Source organism: Salvelinus fontinalis, chromosome 13, assembly GCF_029448725.1.
Source record: "Salvelinus fontinalis isolate EN_2023a chromosome 13, ASM2944872v1, whole genome shotgun sequence".
NCBI classification, from domain to species: domain Eukaryota; kingdom Metazoa; phylum Chordata; class Actinopteri; order Salmoniformes; family Salmonidae; genus Salvelinus; species Salvelinus fontinalis.
This window is the reverse complement of record NC_074677.1, coordinates 3,063,289-3,082,197: the sequence shown is the minus strand read 5'-3', so window position 1 is coordinate 3,082,197 and position 18,909 is coordinate 3,063,289. Positions and strand designations below refer to the sequence as shown.

Here is an 18,909-nt window from a genome sequence, read left to right as displayed (position 1 = left end):
ACTACCTCACAGGAGAGCCGTATGGGGCAGGTCTCACCACCTTGCATGGCAACTGCTCGGCATCTGACCGTAAGGTGCTACAGAGTGTAGTGCGTACAGCCCAGTACATCACTGGGGCCAAGCTTAGTGGTTAGAGCATTGGACTAGTAACCGAAATGTTGCAAGATTGAATCCCCGAGCTGACAAGGTAAAAATCTGTCGTTCTGCCCCTGAACAAGGCAGTTAACCCACTGTTCCTAGGCCGTCATTGAAAATAAGAATATGTTCTTAACTGACTTGCCTCGTGAATTAAAGGTTAAAAAAAAAATATATATATATATAAATAAAATACAAATCCAGGACCTATATAATAGGCGGAGTCAGAGAAAAGCCCATAAAATTGTCATAGACTGTTTTCTCCGCTACCGCACAGCAAGCGGTAGTGGAGCGCCAAGTATCGGACCAAAAGGCCCCTTAACAACTTCTACCCCATAGCCATAAGATTTGCTGAACAACTAATCAAATGGTCACCGGACTATTACTCCCCTCCATTTGTGAAGGCGCACACACTGCCTGTGTGAGTGGACCATTTCAGTTTGTCAGTGATGTCTACGCTGAGAAACTTGAAGCTTTCCACCTTCTACGCTGCCGGTTTAGGTGGTTGTTGTCCTTAATGATCTTTATGGCCTTCCTGTGACATCGGGTGCTGTAGGTGTCCTGGAGGGCAGGTAGTTTGTCCCCGGTGATGCGTTGTGCAGACCTCACTACCCTCTGGAGAGCCTTGCAGTTGTGGGCGGTGCAGTTTCCGTACCAGGCGGTGATACAGCCAGACAGGATGCTCTCGAATGTGCATCTGTAAAAGTTTTTTTTGACAAACCAAATTTCTTCAACCTCCTGAGGTTGAAGAGGCGCTGTTGTGCCTTCTTCACAACGCTGCCTGTGTGGGTGGACCATTTCAGTTTGTCTGTGATGTGTACACCGAGGAACTTAAAACTTTTCACCTTCTCCACTAATGTCCCGTCAATGTGGATAGGGGGGTGCTCCCTCTGCTGTTTCCTGAAGTTAACAATCATCTCCTTTGTTTTGTTGACTTTGAGTGAGAAGTTATTTTCCTGGCACCACACTCCGAGGGCCCTCACCTCCTCCCTGTAGGCCGTCTCGTCGTTGTTGATGATCAAGCCTACCACTGTCGTGTCGTCCGCAAACTTGATGATTGAGTTGGAGGCGTGCATGGCCACGCAGTCATGGGTGAACAGGAAGTACAGGAGGTGACTAAGTACACGTCCCAGTGTTGAGGATCAGCGAAGTGGAGATGTTGTTTCTTACCTTCACCACCTGGGGGCGGCCCGTCAGGAAGTCCAGGACCCAGTTGCACAGGGCGGGGTTCAGTCCCAGGGCCTCAAGCTTAATGATGAGCTTGGAGGGTACTATGGTGTTGAATGCTGAGCTGTAGTCAATGAACAACATTCTTACATAGGTATTCCTCTTGTCTAGATGGGATAGGGCAGTTTTCGGTGTGATGGCGATTGCATCGTCTGTGGATCTATTGGGGCGGTAAGCAAATTCAAGTGGGTCTAAGGTGACAGGTAAGGTAGATGTGACATGATCCTTGACTAGTCTCTCAAAGAACTTCATGATGACAGAAGTGAGTGCTACAGGGCGATAGTCATTTAGTACTTTCTTGGGTACAGGAACAATGGTGGCCATCTTGAAGCATGTGGGGACAGCCGACTGGGATAGGGAGAGATTGAATATATCTGTAAACACATCAGTCAGCTGGTCTGTGCATGCTCTGAGGACGCGGCTAGGGATGCCGTCTGGGCCGGCAGCCTTGCAAGGGTTAACACGTTTAAATGTCTTACTCACATCAGCCACGGAGAAGAAGAACCCGCAGTCCTTGGTAGCGAGCCGCGTCGGTGGCACGGTGTTATCCTGAAAGCGGGCAAAGAAGGTTTTTAGCTTGTCTGGAAGCAAGATGTCGGTGTCCGCGACATGGCTGGTTTTCCTTTTGTAGTCTGTGATTATCTGTAGACCCTACCACATACGTCTCATGTCTCAGCCGTGGAATTGCGACTCCATTTGATCACTGTGATGACGTTTTGCCTGTTTGATTGCCTTGCGTGGGGAATAACTACACTGTTTGTATTCTGCCACATTCCCAGTCACCTTGCCACGGTTAAATGCGGTGGTTCGTGCGTTCAGTTTTGCGCGAATGCTGCCATCTATCCACAGTTTATGTTAGTTTCTGGTTAGGGGTAGGTTTTAATACTCACAGTGGGTACAACATCTCCTATACACTTCCCGATAAACTCAGTCACCGAATCAGTGTATTCGTCAATGCTATTCTCAGAAGCTACCCGGAACATTTCCCAGTCCACGTGATCAAAACAATCATGAAGCGTGGATTCCGATTGGTCAGACCAGCATTGAATAGTCCTTAGCACGGGTACTTCTTGTTTGAGTTTCTGCCTATAGGAAGGGAGAAGCAAAATGGAGTCGTGATCAGATTTGCCCGAAAGAAGGGCCTTGTAAGCATCCCGGAAGTTGGAGTAACAGTGGTTGAGTGTTTTGGGAGCGCGAGTACTACAGTCTGGCAGTGGAGGGCCTTATAGGAAGTTGGAGTAGCAGTGGTTGAGTGTTTTGGCAGCGCAAGTCGATATATTGATAGAACTTCAGCAGCCTTTTCCTCAGATTTGCTTTGTTAAAATCCTCAGCTACAATAAATGCAGCCTCAGGATATGTCGTTTCCTGTTTGCATAAAGTCCAGTGAAGTGCTTTGAGGGCCGTCATGGTATCAGCTTGAGGGGGGGGGGGGGGGTGTACACGGCCGTGGCTATAACCGATGAGAACTCTCTTGGGAGATTATACAACATTTGATTGTGAGGTATTCTAGATCAGGTGAACGAAAGGACTTGAGTTCCTGTATGTCGTCATAGTTACACCATGAGTCGTTAATCATGAAACATACAGCCCTGTCCTTCTTATTACCAGAGAGATATTTATTCCTTTCTGCGCAAATAACTGAGAATCCAGCTGGCTGAAACGACTCTAACATTATATTCCGAGGGAGCCATGTCTCTATGAAGCAGAGTATGTTACAATCCCTGATGTCTCTCTGGAAAGAAACCCTGAGCTCGTCAACTTTATTATCCAGAGACTGAACATTAGCGAGTAATGTACTCGGAAGTGGTGGGTGGTGTTTGCGCCTCCTAAATCAGACTAGAACTCCACTCCGAGTACCTCTCCTTCGCCGGCGTTGTTTTGGGTCGGCTTCTGGAATCATTTCAATTGCCCTGTGGGTTGCAAACAAAGGATCTGCTTCAGAAAAGTCATCCCTGGTCGTGATGCTGGTGTCGTGATGCTGGTGTCGGGATGCTGGTGTCGTGATGCTGGTGTCGTGATGCTGGTAGTTCTGGTGAGTTACCGCCGCTCTGATTTCCAATAGTTCTCCCCGGCTGAATGTAATAACACAAAATATTCTGGGCTAATAACGTAAGAAATAATACATTGTCTAGTTTATGGTAATCCTGTTTAATGCACTTTTTTTTTTAAAGTATCATGTAATAAAACTGTTGCTCTCCACTTTCTGGAGGACCGAGTTTTGAAATCAGTGGAATTCGAGTATGATAGCTAAGGAGATGGAAAAAGCAGGTTAGCTGGCTGGCTAACCTGCTAACGTTACGTGTATGGTCTCAAAGCCATCCATATCTCAAAGCCATTTGCTTTTGCTAGCTATTATTCAACCTGGATGGTTAGCTACCTACAGATACATGCAGGGTAGTAACGTCATGAGTTGGGATTAGGTTAGATTACTTGTAGATTACTTGTTGGTTATTACTGCATTGTCGGAACTAGAAGCACAAGCATTTCGCTACACTCGCATTAACATCTGCTAACCATGTATATGTGACAAATAAAATTTGATTTGATTTGATTATGGTTCATTGTTTACCTAGTTGGCTAGCTAACATTCCGTGTATGCTCTTATTATTCGTATCTCAGAGCCATTTGCTTGGCTAGCTACGGCCTAATGTTAGCTAGCTAACATTGAACTTGGTTGGTTAGCTACCTGCAGATTTACGCAGGCTAGTAACATCATGAGTTGCGATTATGGTTCATTACTTACCTAGCTAGCTAGCTACATGTCTTAACAAAAAACTCCACTATGTAAGTAACCGATTTGGGTGCGTTTGTAAATTCAGTCTGGCCATCTACTCCTGAGTGTGCCAGAGCGCAGAATAACTGATGAATTTACGAACGCTCAACATCCATTGAATATGGCCGGTGTGAAGTAAACGTCGTAATTCAATTGTTGCCAGCAGCACAGTTAATCTCACCAACACTACGGATATGAAAACAGCCTAACTAGCTCTGCTTGGGCGAGTAAAATTGTCAGAGTGGGGTGTTCTCTCCTTATGTTTCTGGAAGTAGCTAGCCAATGTTATCCAGTTAGCTAGCCAATGTTATCCAGTTAGCTAGCCAATGTTATCCAGTTAGCTAGCCAATGTTATCCAGTTAGCTTGGCTGCTTACCTGCTGTTGTGAGGTCAGAACGTTCAGAACAACCTTATTGGCCAGAGTTCCAGCTCTGAAAGTGAAACGCTCTGAAGTTACGAACGGACAATCTGATAGCACACCAACGCTCTGGATAACATAACAGTCTAACCAGCTCTGCTAGGGCAAGTAATGTTCAGTGAGCTGTTCTGTAATTTGTGTCTGGAAGTAGTTAGCAAGTTAGCTTGGGTGCTTGACTGGTGTTAGTACAGAATGCTTGGATCAATCCTTAAAGAGATGGGTGGGGCTAAAGCTTAAGAGGGTGTGAACAATGCTGAATGGGTGTAGACAAAGAAGGACTCTCCAATCTTTCTCTGAGCAGCTAACCGATCGCTGCAGCTGTACATAGCCCATCTGTAAATAGCCCATCCAATCTACCTACCTCATCCCCATATTGTTTTTATTAACTTTTCTGCTCTTTTGCACACCAGTATTTCTACTTGCACATCATCATCTGCTCATCTATCACTCTAGTGTTAATCTGCTAAATTGTAATTACTTCGCCACTATGGCCTATTTATTGCTTTACCTCCTCAAGCCATTTGCACACACTGTATATAGACTTTCTTTTTTTCTATTGTGTTGTTGACTGTACGCTCGTTTATTCCATGTAACTCTGTGTTGTTGTTTGTGTCGCACTGCTTTGCTTTATCTTGGCCAGGTCGAGTTGCAAATGAGAACTTGTTCTCAACTAGTCTACCTGGTTAAATAAAGGGTTAGGGTTGTAAATGAGAACTTGTTCTCAACTACCTGGTTAAATAAAGGGTTAGGGTTGTAAATGAGAACTTGTTCTCAACTACCTGGTTAAATAAAGGGTTAGGGTTGTAAATGAGAACTTGTTCTCAACTACCTGGTTAAATAAAGGGTTAGGGTTGTAAATGAGAACTTGTTCTCAACTAGTCTACCTGGTTAAATAAAGGGTTAGGGTTGTAAATGAGAACTTGTTCTCAACTAGTCTACCTGGTTAAATAAAGGGTTAGGGTTGTAAATGAGAACTTGTTCTCAACTACCTGGTTAAATAAAGGGTTAGGGTTGTAAATGAGAACTTGTTCTCAACTACCTGGTTAAATAAAGGGTTAGGGTTGTAAATGAGAACTTGTTCTCAACTACCTGGTTAAATAAAGGGTTAGGGTTGTAAATGAGAACTTGTTCTCAACTGGCCTACCTGGTTAAATAAAGGGTTAGGGTTGTAAATGAGAACTTGTTCTCAACTGGCCACCTGGTTAAATAAAGGGTTAGGGTTGTAAATGAGAACTTGTTCTCAACTGGCCACCTGGTTAAATAAAGGGTTAGGGTTGTAAATGAGAACTTGTTCTCAACTGGCCTACCTGGTTAAATAAAGGGTTAGGGTTGTAAATGAGAACTTGTTCTCAACTACCTGGTTAAATAAAGGGTTAGGGTTGTAAATGAGAACTTGTTCTCAACTGGCCTACCTGGTTAAATAAAGGGTTAGGGTTGTAAATGAGAACTTGTTCTCAACTGGCCACCTGGTTAAATAAAGGGTTAGGGTTGTAAATGAGAACTTGTTCTCAACTGGCCACCTGGTTAAATAAAGGGTTAGGGTTGTAAATGAGAACTTGTTCTCAACTGGCCTACCTGGTTAAATAAAGGGTTAGGGTTGTAAATGAGAACTTGTTCTCCACTGGCCGACCTGGTTAAATAAAGGGTTAGGGTTGTAAATGAGAACTTGTTCTCAACTGGCCACCTGGTTAAATAAAGGGTTAGGGTTGTAAATGAGAACTTGTTCTCAACTACCTGGTTAAATAAAGGGTTAGGGTTGTAAATGAGAACTTGTTCTCAACTACCTGGTTAAATAAAGGGTTAGGGTTGTAAATGAGAACTTGTTCTCCACTAGCCGACCTGGTTAAATAAATGGTTAGGGTTGTAAATGAGAACTTGTTCTCAACTGGCCTACCTGGTTAAATAAAGGGTTAGGGTTGTAAATGAGAACTTGTTCTCAACTGGCCTACCTGGTTAAATAAAGGGTTAGGGTTGTAAATGAGAACTTGTTCTCAACTGGCCGACCTGGTTAAATAAAGGGTTAGGGTTGTAAATGAGAACTTGTTCTCAACTACCTGGTTAAATAAAGGGTTAGGGTTGTAAATGAGAACTTGTTCTCAACTGGCCACCTGGTTAAATAAAGGGTTAGGGTTGTAAATGAGAACTTGTTCTCAACTGGCCACCTGGTTAAATAAAGGGTTAGGGTTGTAAATGAGAACTTGTTCTCCACTGGCCGACCTGGTTAAATAAAGGGTTAGGGTTGTAAATGAGAACTTGTTCTCAACTAGCCACCTGGTTAAATAAAGGGTTAGGGTTGTAAATGAGAACTTGTTCTCAACTACCTGGTTAAATAAAGGGTTAGGGTTGTAAATGAGAACTTGTTCTCAACTACCTGGTTAAATAAAGGGTTAGGGTTGTAAATGAGAACTTGTTCTCAACTGGCCACCTGGTTAAATAAAGGGTTAGGGTTGTAAATGAGAACTTGTTCTCAACTACCTGGTTAAATAAAGGGTTAGGGTTGTAAATGAGAACTTGTTCTCAACTACCTGGTTAAATAAAGGGTTAGGGTTGTAAATGAGAACTTGTTCTCAACTGGCCGACCTGGTTAAATAAAGGGTTAGGGTTGTAAATGAGAACTTGTTCTCAACTACCTGGTTAAATAAAGGGTTAGGGTTGTAAATGAAAAACTGTAATAAAAAATAGTAGTACCAAAACATTCAAACGCGATTTTCTCAAAAGTGAGTTTACAAGTTTATCGACTTTCAAAGCATAATTACTTTCCCATTGTTCCTCAACTGAAGTGTGTGATAAACCATTTTGTAGCTCTGAGTCTCTACTTTTAACCCATGTAAAAAAACACAATTTCAAATGTTGCTACATAAGACAAATCGAGCCGGTCGGTCACATATGACATTTGAAATGTCTTTATTCTTTTGGAACTTTTGTGAGTGTAATATTATTATTTATTTATTTAAATTATTGTTGATTTCAGTTTTGTTATCTATTTCACTTGCTTTGGCAATGAAACATGTTTCTCTTGCCAATAAAGCCCATTAAATTGAATTGATAGAGACACACTGTACACAGACACTGAGTGTACAAAACATTAAGAACACCTTCTCTTTCCATGACAGAGTGACCAGGTGAAAGCTATGATCCCTTATTGATGATAAATCCATTGTGGAACGCTTTTAACACCTTGTGTGTCGAAAGCCCCAACAAATTGAGGCTGTTCTGAGGTCAATATTAGGAAAGTTTTCTGAATGTTTTGTACACTCAGTGTTAGCTGCTAGAATTGTTTCTTTTATTTTTTATTTAACTAGGCAAGTCAGTTAAGAACAAATTCTTATTTACAATGACGGTCTACGAACAGTGGGTTAACTGCCTTGTTCAGGGGCAGAATGACAGATTTTTACCTTGTCAGCTCAGGGATTCGATCTTGCAACCTTTTGGTTACTGGCCCAACGCTAGGCCTAGAATCGCATCACGGGAGAAACTAGAGAGAGAGAGACATACACGTACATAGACACACACACAAAAACACACAGACAGACGCACATTATATATACACACACACACACCCCTCTCACCGTGTCCCATCCTCATCATAAGCGTAGAAGTCATCCAACATGTCCACCTGGGCAGGGCTTGCTGTCAGGCGCTTCGCGTCACTGAACGACTGGTGGCCTAGCAACGCCTCCGTTATACGCACATAACCCTTACCTAGGATACACACACAGTAATGGAGTAAGTGTATCTCTCTCTCTTTCTATCTATCTATCAATCATCAATCAATCAATCACTCACTGATGGCCAGTAGCAGAGCGTCTCCCACCCTGGATAGCTCCACTCTCCCAAGCAGCAGCTCAGTCACCTCTAGATGCTCATTGGCCACCGCCAGCTGCAATGCATTCTGGCCCATGTAGTCTACTGCGTTCACGTTGAGACTGGGCATGTGTAGGACCATGCGTCGCACCTCGTGGGAGAAATAAATACTGGTTAAAAAACAGCGATATAACACACTGTGGTGAATTAAAGCCTGGTCCTAATGTTTGAAACCGATACACAATGCACTGTGGTGACATTAAACTAAAATCCCCTGTATAATTTATAAAGAGTTTTATGGTAAAGATCTGTCATGTTAAGGTCGATGTCCGAGCAACCGTTGAAATCTATTTGGCAAAATAAAAAATTCTGCATGAAAATCTGTCAGTTTAAACGAGAGATATCGCTTGATTTGCATTGGATGCATCTCAATCCATCCGCCGACTTCCGCATCTGAAACGTGAGCTACAGCGGTGTTTGTGAGACCATGAGAAAATCAGTCTTCTCACAAAATCGTCTGTAGCGTCCGAACTGCCTTCAAACTATTAATGACCTGTCGTGACGTGACTATCATTAATGTGATGACATGCTATTTATTGAATAATTAACTATGTTTAATTATTACGTGATTAAATTAATCACGTAACAATCAACTCATTAGTAACTTTGTTTAATGAGTTACCGTTTCCCAAATTAACTCAAGACTATATCAAAATATATCATTATCATACCAGTCATCCATTAATCATTTCCTCATATCAGTCTCATTCTGAATGTTGCATAAGCCGTAAATTTGCACAAACCCAGGTCCCACTGATCATTCCGTACCACACAAATTGATTTGATTATTTATTTACTAACAAGCTAAATGATAACATAAGATACACACACACGGCAAAGGTTATTGATTAGAAACTTAATACGATGACAACAGGTCCCTAGCTGACCAACACAATATGGCACGTGTTACAAAAGATGGAGATTTAAAGAGAGAGAGAGAGAGAGAGAAACAACTCTTGGATACATTTGTAAACTATGCTTAGTTTAGCCCTAATACCTTGCCATGAACTGCCTTATGGGTAAGAAGTGTAATGCATGTATTTACGTGTTGAAGGTCTTCATCGGGTATCCCAGGCCTTCGTGGGCCGAGTTCCGCTGAGTGGGAGAGGTTAGACTGATGCCTTGTTCTTTGGCCAACTCCTTCGTTCTCTGTTGTAAGTCTCTGATTGTCCACAAGATGTCACAATGTCCTTTCTCTTAGTTGTCTGTTTCCTTGTACTCGTTCTGGAAGAGTGGTCTTCTGAGGACGGTTAATCAGCCGTGTAGGTGATCCCAGTGTGGGAATGAAAGCAATGTAGACAACCGATGACTTGAAGAGAATAACCGGGTGGTCCTGCTTGAATTCACCTTCTTAGATACAGTACTCAACCGTAGCATTGATTGTTAAGAGGTTCCTTTGTCTTCTTCAACCTCGTGTTGTGTTTTGGGGTCGTGACTAATCGTAGACCTTAGCTGCAGCTCGTGGTCATATAGTCTGATATATTAATTATTAACTCATATGCTTTATATCCTCGGGTAGAAAGGGGGCATTTCCATCCAGCTAGTTACGAGGCAAGGTATCACAATTTACTATGATCTCGTTTAGATAACTAAAATCACAGTCTCATTGTCACAAAAACATTTTCTTTAATCTGGATATTTTCTACACAACGTAATGTATGTAAACATAATTTACACATTATGAAAACTTTAAAGTGACAATGTTTCATCATAACGTCTTCATTTAACTTAATGACCTCACAACATAGACACGTCAGGAAGTCCAGGATCCAGTTGCAGAGGGAGGTGTTTAGTCCCAGGGTCCTTAGCTTATTGATGAGCTTTGAGGGCACTATGGTGTCGAACGCTGAGATGTAGTCAATGAATAGCATTCTCACATAGGTGTTCCTTTTGTCCAGGTGGGAAAGGACAGTGTGGAGTGCAATAGAGATTGCATCATCTGTGGATCTGTTAGGACGGTATGCAAATTGGAGTGGGTCTAGGGTTTCTAGGATAATGGTGTTGATGTGAGCCATGACCAGCCTTTCAAAGCACTTCGAGGCTACAGACGTGAGTGCTACAGGTCTGTAGTTATTTAGGCAGGTTACCTTAATGTTATTGGGCACAGGGACTATGGGTTAGGGTTAGGGTTAGGGTTAAAACCTTAAAACCTGTTACGGCTAGACGTTCCGCTAGCGTGAAATTCAAAATAAATTATTATAAATATTGAACTTTCATAAAATCACAAGTGCAATACACCAAAATAAAGCTTAACTTAATCCAGCCACCGCGTCAGATTTCAAAAAGGATTTACGGCGAAAGCAAACCATGCGATTACCTGAGGACAGCACCCCACCATACAAACACATGACAATCATATTTCAACCCGCCAGGCGCGACACAAAACTCAGAAATAACGATATAACTCATGCCTTACCTTTGAAGATCTTCTTCTGTCGGCACTCCAAAATGTCCCATAAACATCACTAATGGTCCTTTTGTTCGATAAACTCCGTCGTTATATCCCCAAAATATCCATTTATTTTGGTGCGTTTGATTCAGAAAAACACCGGTTCCAACTCGCTCAACATGACTATAAATGATCTAATAAGTTACCTGTAAACTTGGTCCAAACATTTCAAACAACTTTCCTAATCCAACTTTAGGTATTTTAAAACGTAAATAATCAATAAAATTTAAGACGGAATAAACTGTGTTCAATAACAGGTAAAATGAAAGTGTTTTAAAACCAGGTCGTTCGCCCCAAACTAAACAATACACTAGACTCGACACCCAGAAAGGAAAGGGATACTTCTTCATTACTCAAAAGAAAAACATCAACCAATTTCTAAAGGCTGTTGACATCTAGTGGAAGACATAGGAACTGCAAACAGATGCCTCAGAAATCTAGATTCCCATAGAAAACCAATGGAAAACACAGTCACCTCAACAACAACAAAAATGGATGGTTTGTCCTCGGGGTTTCGCCTGCCAAATAATTTCTGTTATACTCACAGACATAATTTTAACCGTTTTAGAAACGTTAGTGTTTTCTATCCAAATCGACAAATTATATGCATATCCTAGCTTCCTAGCTTCTCGTAGTAACACGTCCTGGTAATCCGTCAGGCCCTGCGGCCTTGTGAATGTTGACCTGTTTAAAGGTCTTACTCACATCGACTGTGGAGTGTGATCACACAGTCTTCCGGAACAGCTGGTGCTCTCATGCATGTTTCAGCGAAGATTCACCTTACAACAGGACAACGACCCTAAGCACACAGCCAAACCTACACAGGAGTTGCTTTGGGACAAGTCTCCGAATGTCCTTGAGTGGCCCAGCCAGAGATTGGACTTGAACACGATCGAACATCTCCGGAGAGACTTGAAAATAGCTGTGCAGGGACGCTCCCCACCCAACCTGACAGAGCTTGAGAGGATCTGCAGAGAAGAATTGGAGAAACTCCCCAAATACAGGTGTGCCAAGCTTGTAGCACCACACCCAAGAAGACTCAAGGCTTTAATAACTGTCAAATGTGCATCAACAAAGTACTGAGTAAAGGGTTTGAATATCTCTTATTTATTTTGAATAAACTAGCTACATTTTCTAAAAACCCATTTTTGCTTATGTGGTATTGTGTGTAGATTGATGACGGAAAAACACAATTTAATACATTTTAGAATAAGGCTGTAACGTAAGAAAATGTAGAAAAAGTCAAGGGGTCTGAATACTTTCCGATTAACTGTATATGACCCCTCTGTGGAAATGTGAGACTCTCACGAATACTGACAGTACCAGTCAAAAGTTTGGACGCACCTACTCATTAAAGTTTTTTACATTTTATTTACTCTTTTCTACATTGTAGAACAAGAGTGGAGACATACTATGAACTAACACATTTGTAATCATGTAGTAATCAAAAAAGTGTTAAACAAATCAAAATAGATTTTTATTTTAGATTCTTCAAAGTAGCCACCCTTTGCCTTGATGACAGCTTTGGACACTCTTGGCATTCTCTCAAGCAGCTTCACCTGGAATGCTTTTCCAACCGTTTTGAAGGAGTTCCCACAAATACTGAGCACTTATTGGCTGTTTTTCCTTCACGAATGAGAGTCCCGTTAAGTCCAAACCAGATGGGATGGCGTATCGCTGCAGAATGCTGTGGTAGCCATGCTGGTTAAGTGTGCCTTAAATTCTAAATATATCACTGGCAGCGTCACCAACAAAGCGCCCCCACAACATCACACCTCCTCCTCCATGCTTCACGGTGGGATAAGACACTGCGGTTGGAACCAAAAATCTCAAATTTGGACTCATCAGAGTTTCTTGGACCAAGCAAATATCTTCTTCTTATTGGTGTCCTTTAGTATGTCACGGCCGTTGAAAGGAGAGGACCAAGGTGCAGCGTGGTGAGCGTGCATTTTCTTTATTTTAATCAAAATGACGCCGAACAAAAACAATAAACACTACAAAAACAAACCGTGAAGCTAAAGGCTATGTGCCTTAAACAAAGTCAACTTCCCAGAAACACAGGTGGAAAAAAGGGCTACCTAAGTATGGTTCTCAATCAGAGACAACGATAGACAGCTGCCTCTGATTGAGAACCACACCCGGCCAAACACAAAGAAATACACAACATAGAACATAGAATACCCACGCCCTGACCAAACCAAAATAGAGACATAAAAAGGATCTCTAAGGTCAGGGCGGGACATAGTAGTAGTTTCTTTGCAGCAATTCGACCATGAATGCCTGATTCACGCAGTCTCCTCTGAACAGTTGATGTTGAGATGTGTCTGTTACTTGAACTCTGTGAAGCATTTATTTGGGCTGCAATTTCTGAGGCTGGTAACTCTAATGAACTTATCCTCTGCAGCAGAGGTAACTCTGGGTCTTCCATTCCTGTGGCGGTCCTCATGAGAGCCAGTTTCATCATAGCGCTTGATGGTTTTTGCAAATGTACTTGAAGAAACTTTCAAAGTTCGTGAAATGTTTGTTATTGACTGAACATGTCTTAAAGTAATGATGGACTGTCATTTCTCTTTGCTTATTTTAGCTGTTCTTGCCATAATATGGACTTGGTCTTTTTTATCTTCTGTATACCTCCCCTACCTTGTCACAACACAACTGATTGGCTCAAACACGTTAAGAAGGAAAGAAATTCCACAAATTAACTTTTAACAAGGCACACCTGTTAATTGAAATACATTCCAGGTGACTACCTCACGAAGCTGGTTGAGAGAATACCAAGAGTGTGCAAAGCTGTAATCAGGCCAAAGAGTGGCTACTTTTTTGGTTACTACATGATTCCATACGTGTTATTTCATAGTTGATGTCTTCACTATTATTCTACAATGTAGAAAATAGTAAAAATAAAGAAAAACCCTGGAATGATTAGGTGTGTCCAAACTTTTGACTGTTGTCAGTGTTTTGATCTAGAATGCCCACAGGCCTCATAAGACTCATGTGAATGTCCCCCGTTGCCAGTTGAAAAAATGAATGGAAGTACATATGGAGGCTGTTTAGTGCCAAAAATAAAGGGTTAAATACATATAAAAAAAATATTTTAAAATTCCTGATCTTTCTTATCTCTCAGATATAGGACAGACACTTCAGAACAAACTTCCTTTAGATTTCTTGGGGGGGGACTACTGTATCTGTTCTTCCGTGTGGTGAATCTGTTATTCAATGCGTTTGTATGGGCTAATAGCCGTCAGGCAATTCTTTTGGGATACTCCAAGGTGTCTTAAAATTATTAATCAAAGTGATCCTTAGTATGACCTTCTTAAAACAATTCCATATAGCTTAGTAGTACCCCCCCCCCAGCTTTGACAGGGCTTAGACTCTTACATGTTAACTGACAGGGGTGTAACATTGTCATGGGAACAGTTCCTTATTGTTGATCCTTATTCTTGAACTGCATTGTTGAGTAGATTCAGCAAGTAAGCATTTCACTGTACCGTTTACACCTGTATTCTGTGCACGTGACCAATAAACGTGGATTTTATTTGACAGGGCTGTCATGTTGTCACGGTAACTGACCTCTGGGATATTGCCATACTCTGCCGCGTCCAGGAAGCGCTGTTCTGCATCCGAGAGGCTGATGGGCGGATCCGAGAACATGTAGGCGGGGCCTCGCATGGCCTGTCGTCGCTTAGCAACCGCCTGACGTGCCAGGAGTTGTCGCTCTGCACTGCTACGACTGACAATGGAAACACAAATATACACACGTCAACACACACACACACATATACGAAATACAACCTGAAACCCCTACCTACATGTACAAATTACCTCGACTAACCTGTACCCCCACACATTGACTGAGTGCCGGGACCCCCTGTATATAGCCTCGTTATTGTTATTTTAGTGTAACTTTTTATTTTATTTTTTACTTTAATTTATTTAGTAAATATTTTCTCAACTCTATTTCTTGAACTGCATTGTTGGTTAAGGGCTTGTAATTAAGCATTTCACTGTAAGGTCTACAACCTGTTGTATTCGGCGCATGTGACAAATAAAATTTGATATGACAAACACACACAATATAAACAAACACAAACAAACATGGGTGGATCTATGGCTGGGATAGAGGGCATAGGTGTTTGTTTGGGAGGGGTAGGGTGAGTGAGTATATGCATCCCACATCTGTTGACAAAAATGTAGAATTCCTACTGCCAGCCCTTGTTATAGACAACAATCATTCATAGAAGTCCCTATATTATTACGCATATATTCGTCAATTGTGGGAATAAATTAAGATATGCAAGATTTTTTTATCAATATATTTTTCTTTACATAACAGATGCAGTAGAACCGAAGCGAATGTGTTAGAAAGGATGTTGGCTATGGATCTGGTCCTGTACTGTAGGTGGATCCATGTGCTCTTTTAAAGGATGGGCCCCTCTGTCTTAAAGGCCCTAGGATCCATGTGCTCTTTTAAAGGATGGGCCCCTCTCTCTTCAAGGCCCTAGGATCCATGAGCTCTTTTAAAGGATGGGCCCCTCTCTCTTAAAGGTCATAGGATCCATGTGTACAGGGATGGTCAGCCAGTCACTGTGAGGACAACCCAACTTGGGATGAGGGGAGGTTTTAGCGGGTGGAATTTTGGAGGACAAATAGAGTTTTACTTAGTTGCAGCTACAGCTTAATTATCAGGGCAACCAGCTCGATTCGGGCTTATGTAGCAACAATTGAAATTTAGTTTTTTACATTGGAAAAAAGTAGAGACTCAGAGAAAAAAAGGTATATCACACAACTACAGTTGAGGAACAATGGGAAAGTAATTCTGCTTTGAAAGTTGATAAATTTGTAACTTCACTTTTGAGAAAATGGCCTTGAATGTTTAGGTACACCTACTGGAAAGCTCTTCTTTGTTTACACCCATTCAGCATTTTTCACAACCTCTAAAGCCATCTCTTTAAGGATTCACATGTGAGACCAAGTACTAAACTAACCAAAGATTTCAAGACTAAAGGCTGGTTTATACTACTGGTGTATTCATAAAATGTAATCTGGAGTGGCAGAGTGTGCTTAGAGTGCGTTCTGTACGTTCATAAACTCAGAGCGTTGTCAGATTGTCCATTTGTAAATTCAGAGCGTTGTCAGATTGTCCGTTTGTAAATTCAGAGCGTTGTCAGATTGTCCGTTTGTAAATTCAGAGCGTTGTCAGATTGTCCGTTTGTAAATTCAGAGCGTTGTCAGATTGTCCGTTTGTAAACTCAGAGCGTTGTCAGATTGTCCGTTTGTAAATTCAGAGCATTGTCAGATTGTCCATTTGTAAATTCAGAGCGTTGTCAGATTGTCCGTTTGTAAACTCAGAGCGTTGTCAGATTGTCCGTTTGTAAATTCAGAGCGTTGTCAGATTGTCCGTTTGTAAATTCAGAGCGTTGTCAGATTGTCCGTTTGTAAATTCAGAGCATTGTCAGATTGTCCGTTTGTAAATTCAGAGCGTTGTCAGATTGTCCGTTTGTAAACTCAGAGCGTTGTCAGATTGTCCGTTTGTAAATTCAGAGCGTTGTCAGATTGTCCGTTTGTAAATTCAGAGCGTTGTCAGATTGTCCGTTTGTAAACTCAGAGCGTTGTCAGATTGTCCATTTGTAAACTCAGAGCGTTGTCAGATTGTCCGTTTGTAAATTCAGAGCATTGTCAGATTGTCCGTTTGTAAACTCAGAGCGTTGTCAGATTGTCCGTTTGTAAATTCAAAGCGTTGTCAGATTGTCCATTTGTAAATTCAGAGCGTTGTCAGATTGTCCGTTTGTAAATTCAGAGCGTTGTCAGATTGTCCATTTGTAAATTCAGAGTGTTTCGCTCTCGGAGCATTCAGAGTGCACATTGGACGCTCTGGCCGAGGAATAGGGTTGATGAGCGTTCTGACCTAACAACAGCAGTCAAGCACCCAAGCTAACTGGCTAACGTTGACTAGATTGCTAGCTACTTCCAGACACAAATGCGAGAACAGCTCACTCTGATCATTTTACTCGCCTTAGTAGAGCTAGTTAGGCTGTTTTATGTTATCCAGAGCGTTGGTGACTGCAACTGTGCTGCTGGCAACAATTGAATTACGCTTTTTTTCCAATGTTTACTGGCACCGGCCATATTCAACGGGTGTTGAGTGTTCGTAAATGCGTCAGTTATTATGCATTCTGACACACTTAGACGAGAATGCTCTGAAATCGAAGTAGATAGCCAGAGCGAATACACCAGCTATGCCTATCGACACTTGTCGCAGTGACATCATGAACGTTGCACTGAAATGGTTACTTGCACAGTGGAATCTTTTGTTTTGACATGTACCTAGCTAGCTAAACAATGAACCATAATCCCAACTCATGGTTACTAGCCTGCATGAAGCTACAGGTAGCTAACCAACCAGGTTCAATGTTAGCTAGCTAACATTAGGCTATAACTATCAATTTAAATGGCTCTGAGATACAAATAATATAACTACACAGATCTCATACACATAACGTCAGCTAGCTAGCTACCAGTACACTAACTTGAAATGAAAATGACTTTGACAAAATTAGAAATGTATAATATCTGAAAATGGTAGCTAGCTAGACTAGCTTACTAATGTACATGGATGAACGCTTCTCCCTCACTGTCACGGATGCCGTGGTTGCCCTTAGTTTGAAGATGTAATCCGGAGACAGGCGTTTTATACAACAGCCTTCTGTGTGTTCTCTTGTCGATTCCGTCGGCATGTTTGCAATCAAACGCCAGAAGTTTCTCCATCTCCTTAACTATCATACTCTAATTCCACTGATTTCAGAACTCGGTCCTCCAGAAAGTGGAGAGCAACAATTATGCAGTTTTACTACATGATATCTTTCAAAAAAGCTGCTTAGAAAGGATTACCTACACATACTGACCAGCTCATGTTATAGACAGAATCATGTTACATGGCAGACCAATCCGAACTCATCTCTCGGCATGTCCAACCCACTCATTATCTCAGCCAATCATGGTTTAGCGGGAAGGTTGCTTACTTTTTGTGTGAATAAACCAACTAGGCTCATAATTTTACAATTGTATTAGTATTTACAGATGGCATACAAGTTTGTTATTAAGGCTTATGAAAGTTCACATTTTCAAGAATGCATTTCTGCCCAAAAAACGACTCGCAACGTGTGCCTAGTTTCCTGAAACGAGGCACAAATGGACGCTCAATTATCATGGTACTTCTTAATGGTAAGTTTACAAACATATATTATGTTAAGTATAATAAAAGTGTGTATCTCATTATGGTATGTAGAATCAGAACTTGTATCTCATTATGGTAAGTGGTGAAATAAGTATAGCCAGTTATAATTGTAATGGCTTAGTAGATAATGAGAACCCCTTCACATTCCACATTTTGTTACCTTACAGCCTTATTCTAAAATGGATTAAATTGTTTTGTTTTTCCCCTCAATCTTCACAAAATATCCCATAATGACAAAGCATAAACAGGTTTTGTAAATGTATATATATTTTTTAAATATTACATTTACATAAGTATTCAGACCCTTTACTCAGTACTTTGTTGAAGCACCTTTGGCAGCGATTACAGCCTCCAGTCTTCTTGGGTATGACGTTACAAGCGTGGCACACCTGTATTTGGGGAGTTTCTCCCATTCTTCTCTGCAGATCCTGTCTAGCTCTGTCAGATTGGATGGGGAGCATCGCTACATAGCTATTTTCAAGTCTCTCCAGAGATGTTCGATCAGGTTCAAGTCTGGCTTCTGGCTGGGCAGGACATTCAGAGAAGACACAACTGCGTTGTCTTGGCTGTGTTCTTAGGGTTGTTGTCCTGCTGGATGGTGAACCTCCCCAGTCTGAGGTCCTGAGCAGGTTTTCATCAAGGATCTCTCTGTACTTTGCTCCGTTCATCTTTCTCTCGATCCTGAAAAGTCTCCCAGTCCCTTCCGCTGATAAACATCCCCACAGCATGATGCTGCCACCACCATGCTTCACTGTAGGGATGGTGCCAGGTTTCCTCCACAAGTGACACTTGGTATTCAGGCCAAAGAG

The 18,909-nt window shown here is 41.7% G+C and overlaps 1 protein-coding gene across 1 annotated transcript in view; it reads right to left on the bottom strand.

Moving 5' to 3' along the window:
• Positions 1-18,909, bottom strand: part of trpc6a (transient receptor potential cation channel, subfamily C, member 6a) — a 72,339-nt gene that overhangs the window by 48,560 nt on the left and 4,870 nt on the right. Inside the window, exons 2-4 of the mRNA XM_055941407.1 lie at positions 14,437-14,596; positions 8,340-8,508; positions 8,123-8,255 (exon numbers count right to left, since the gene is read on the bottom strand). Of these exons, the coding sequence (XP_055797382.1) occupies positions 8,123-8,255; positions 8,340-8,508; positions 14,437-14,596 (462 nt within the window). The remainder of the gene's footprint in view (positions 1-8,122; positions 8,256-8,339; positions 8,509-14,436; positions 14,597-18,909) is intronic.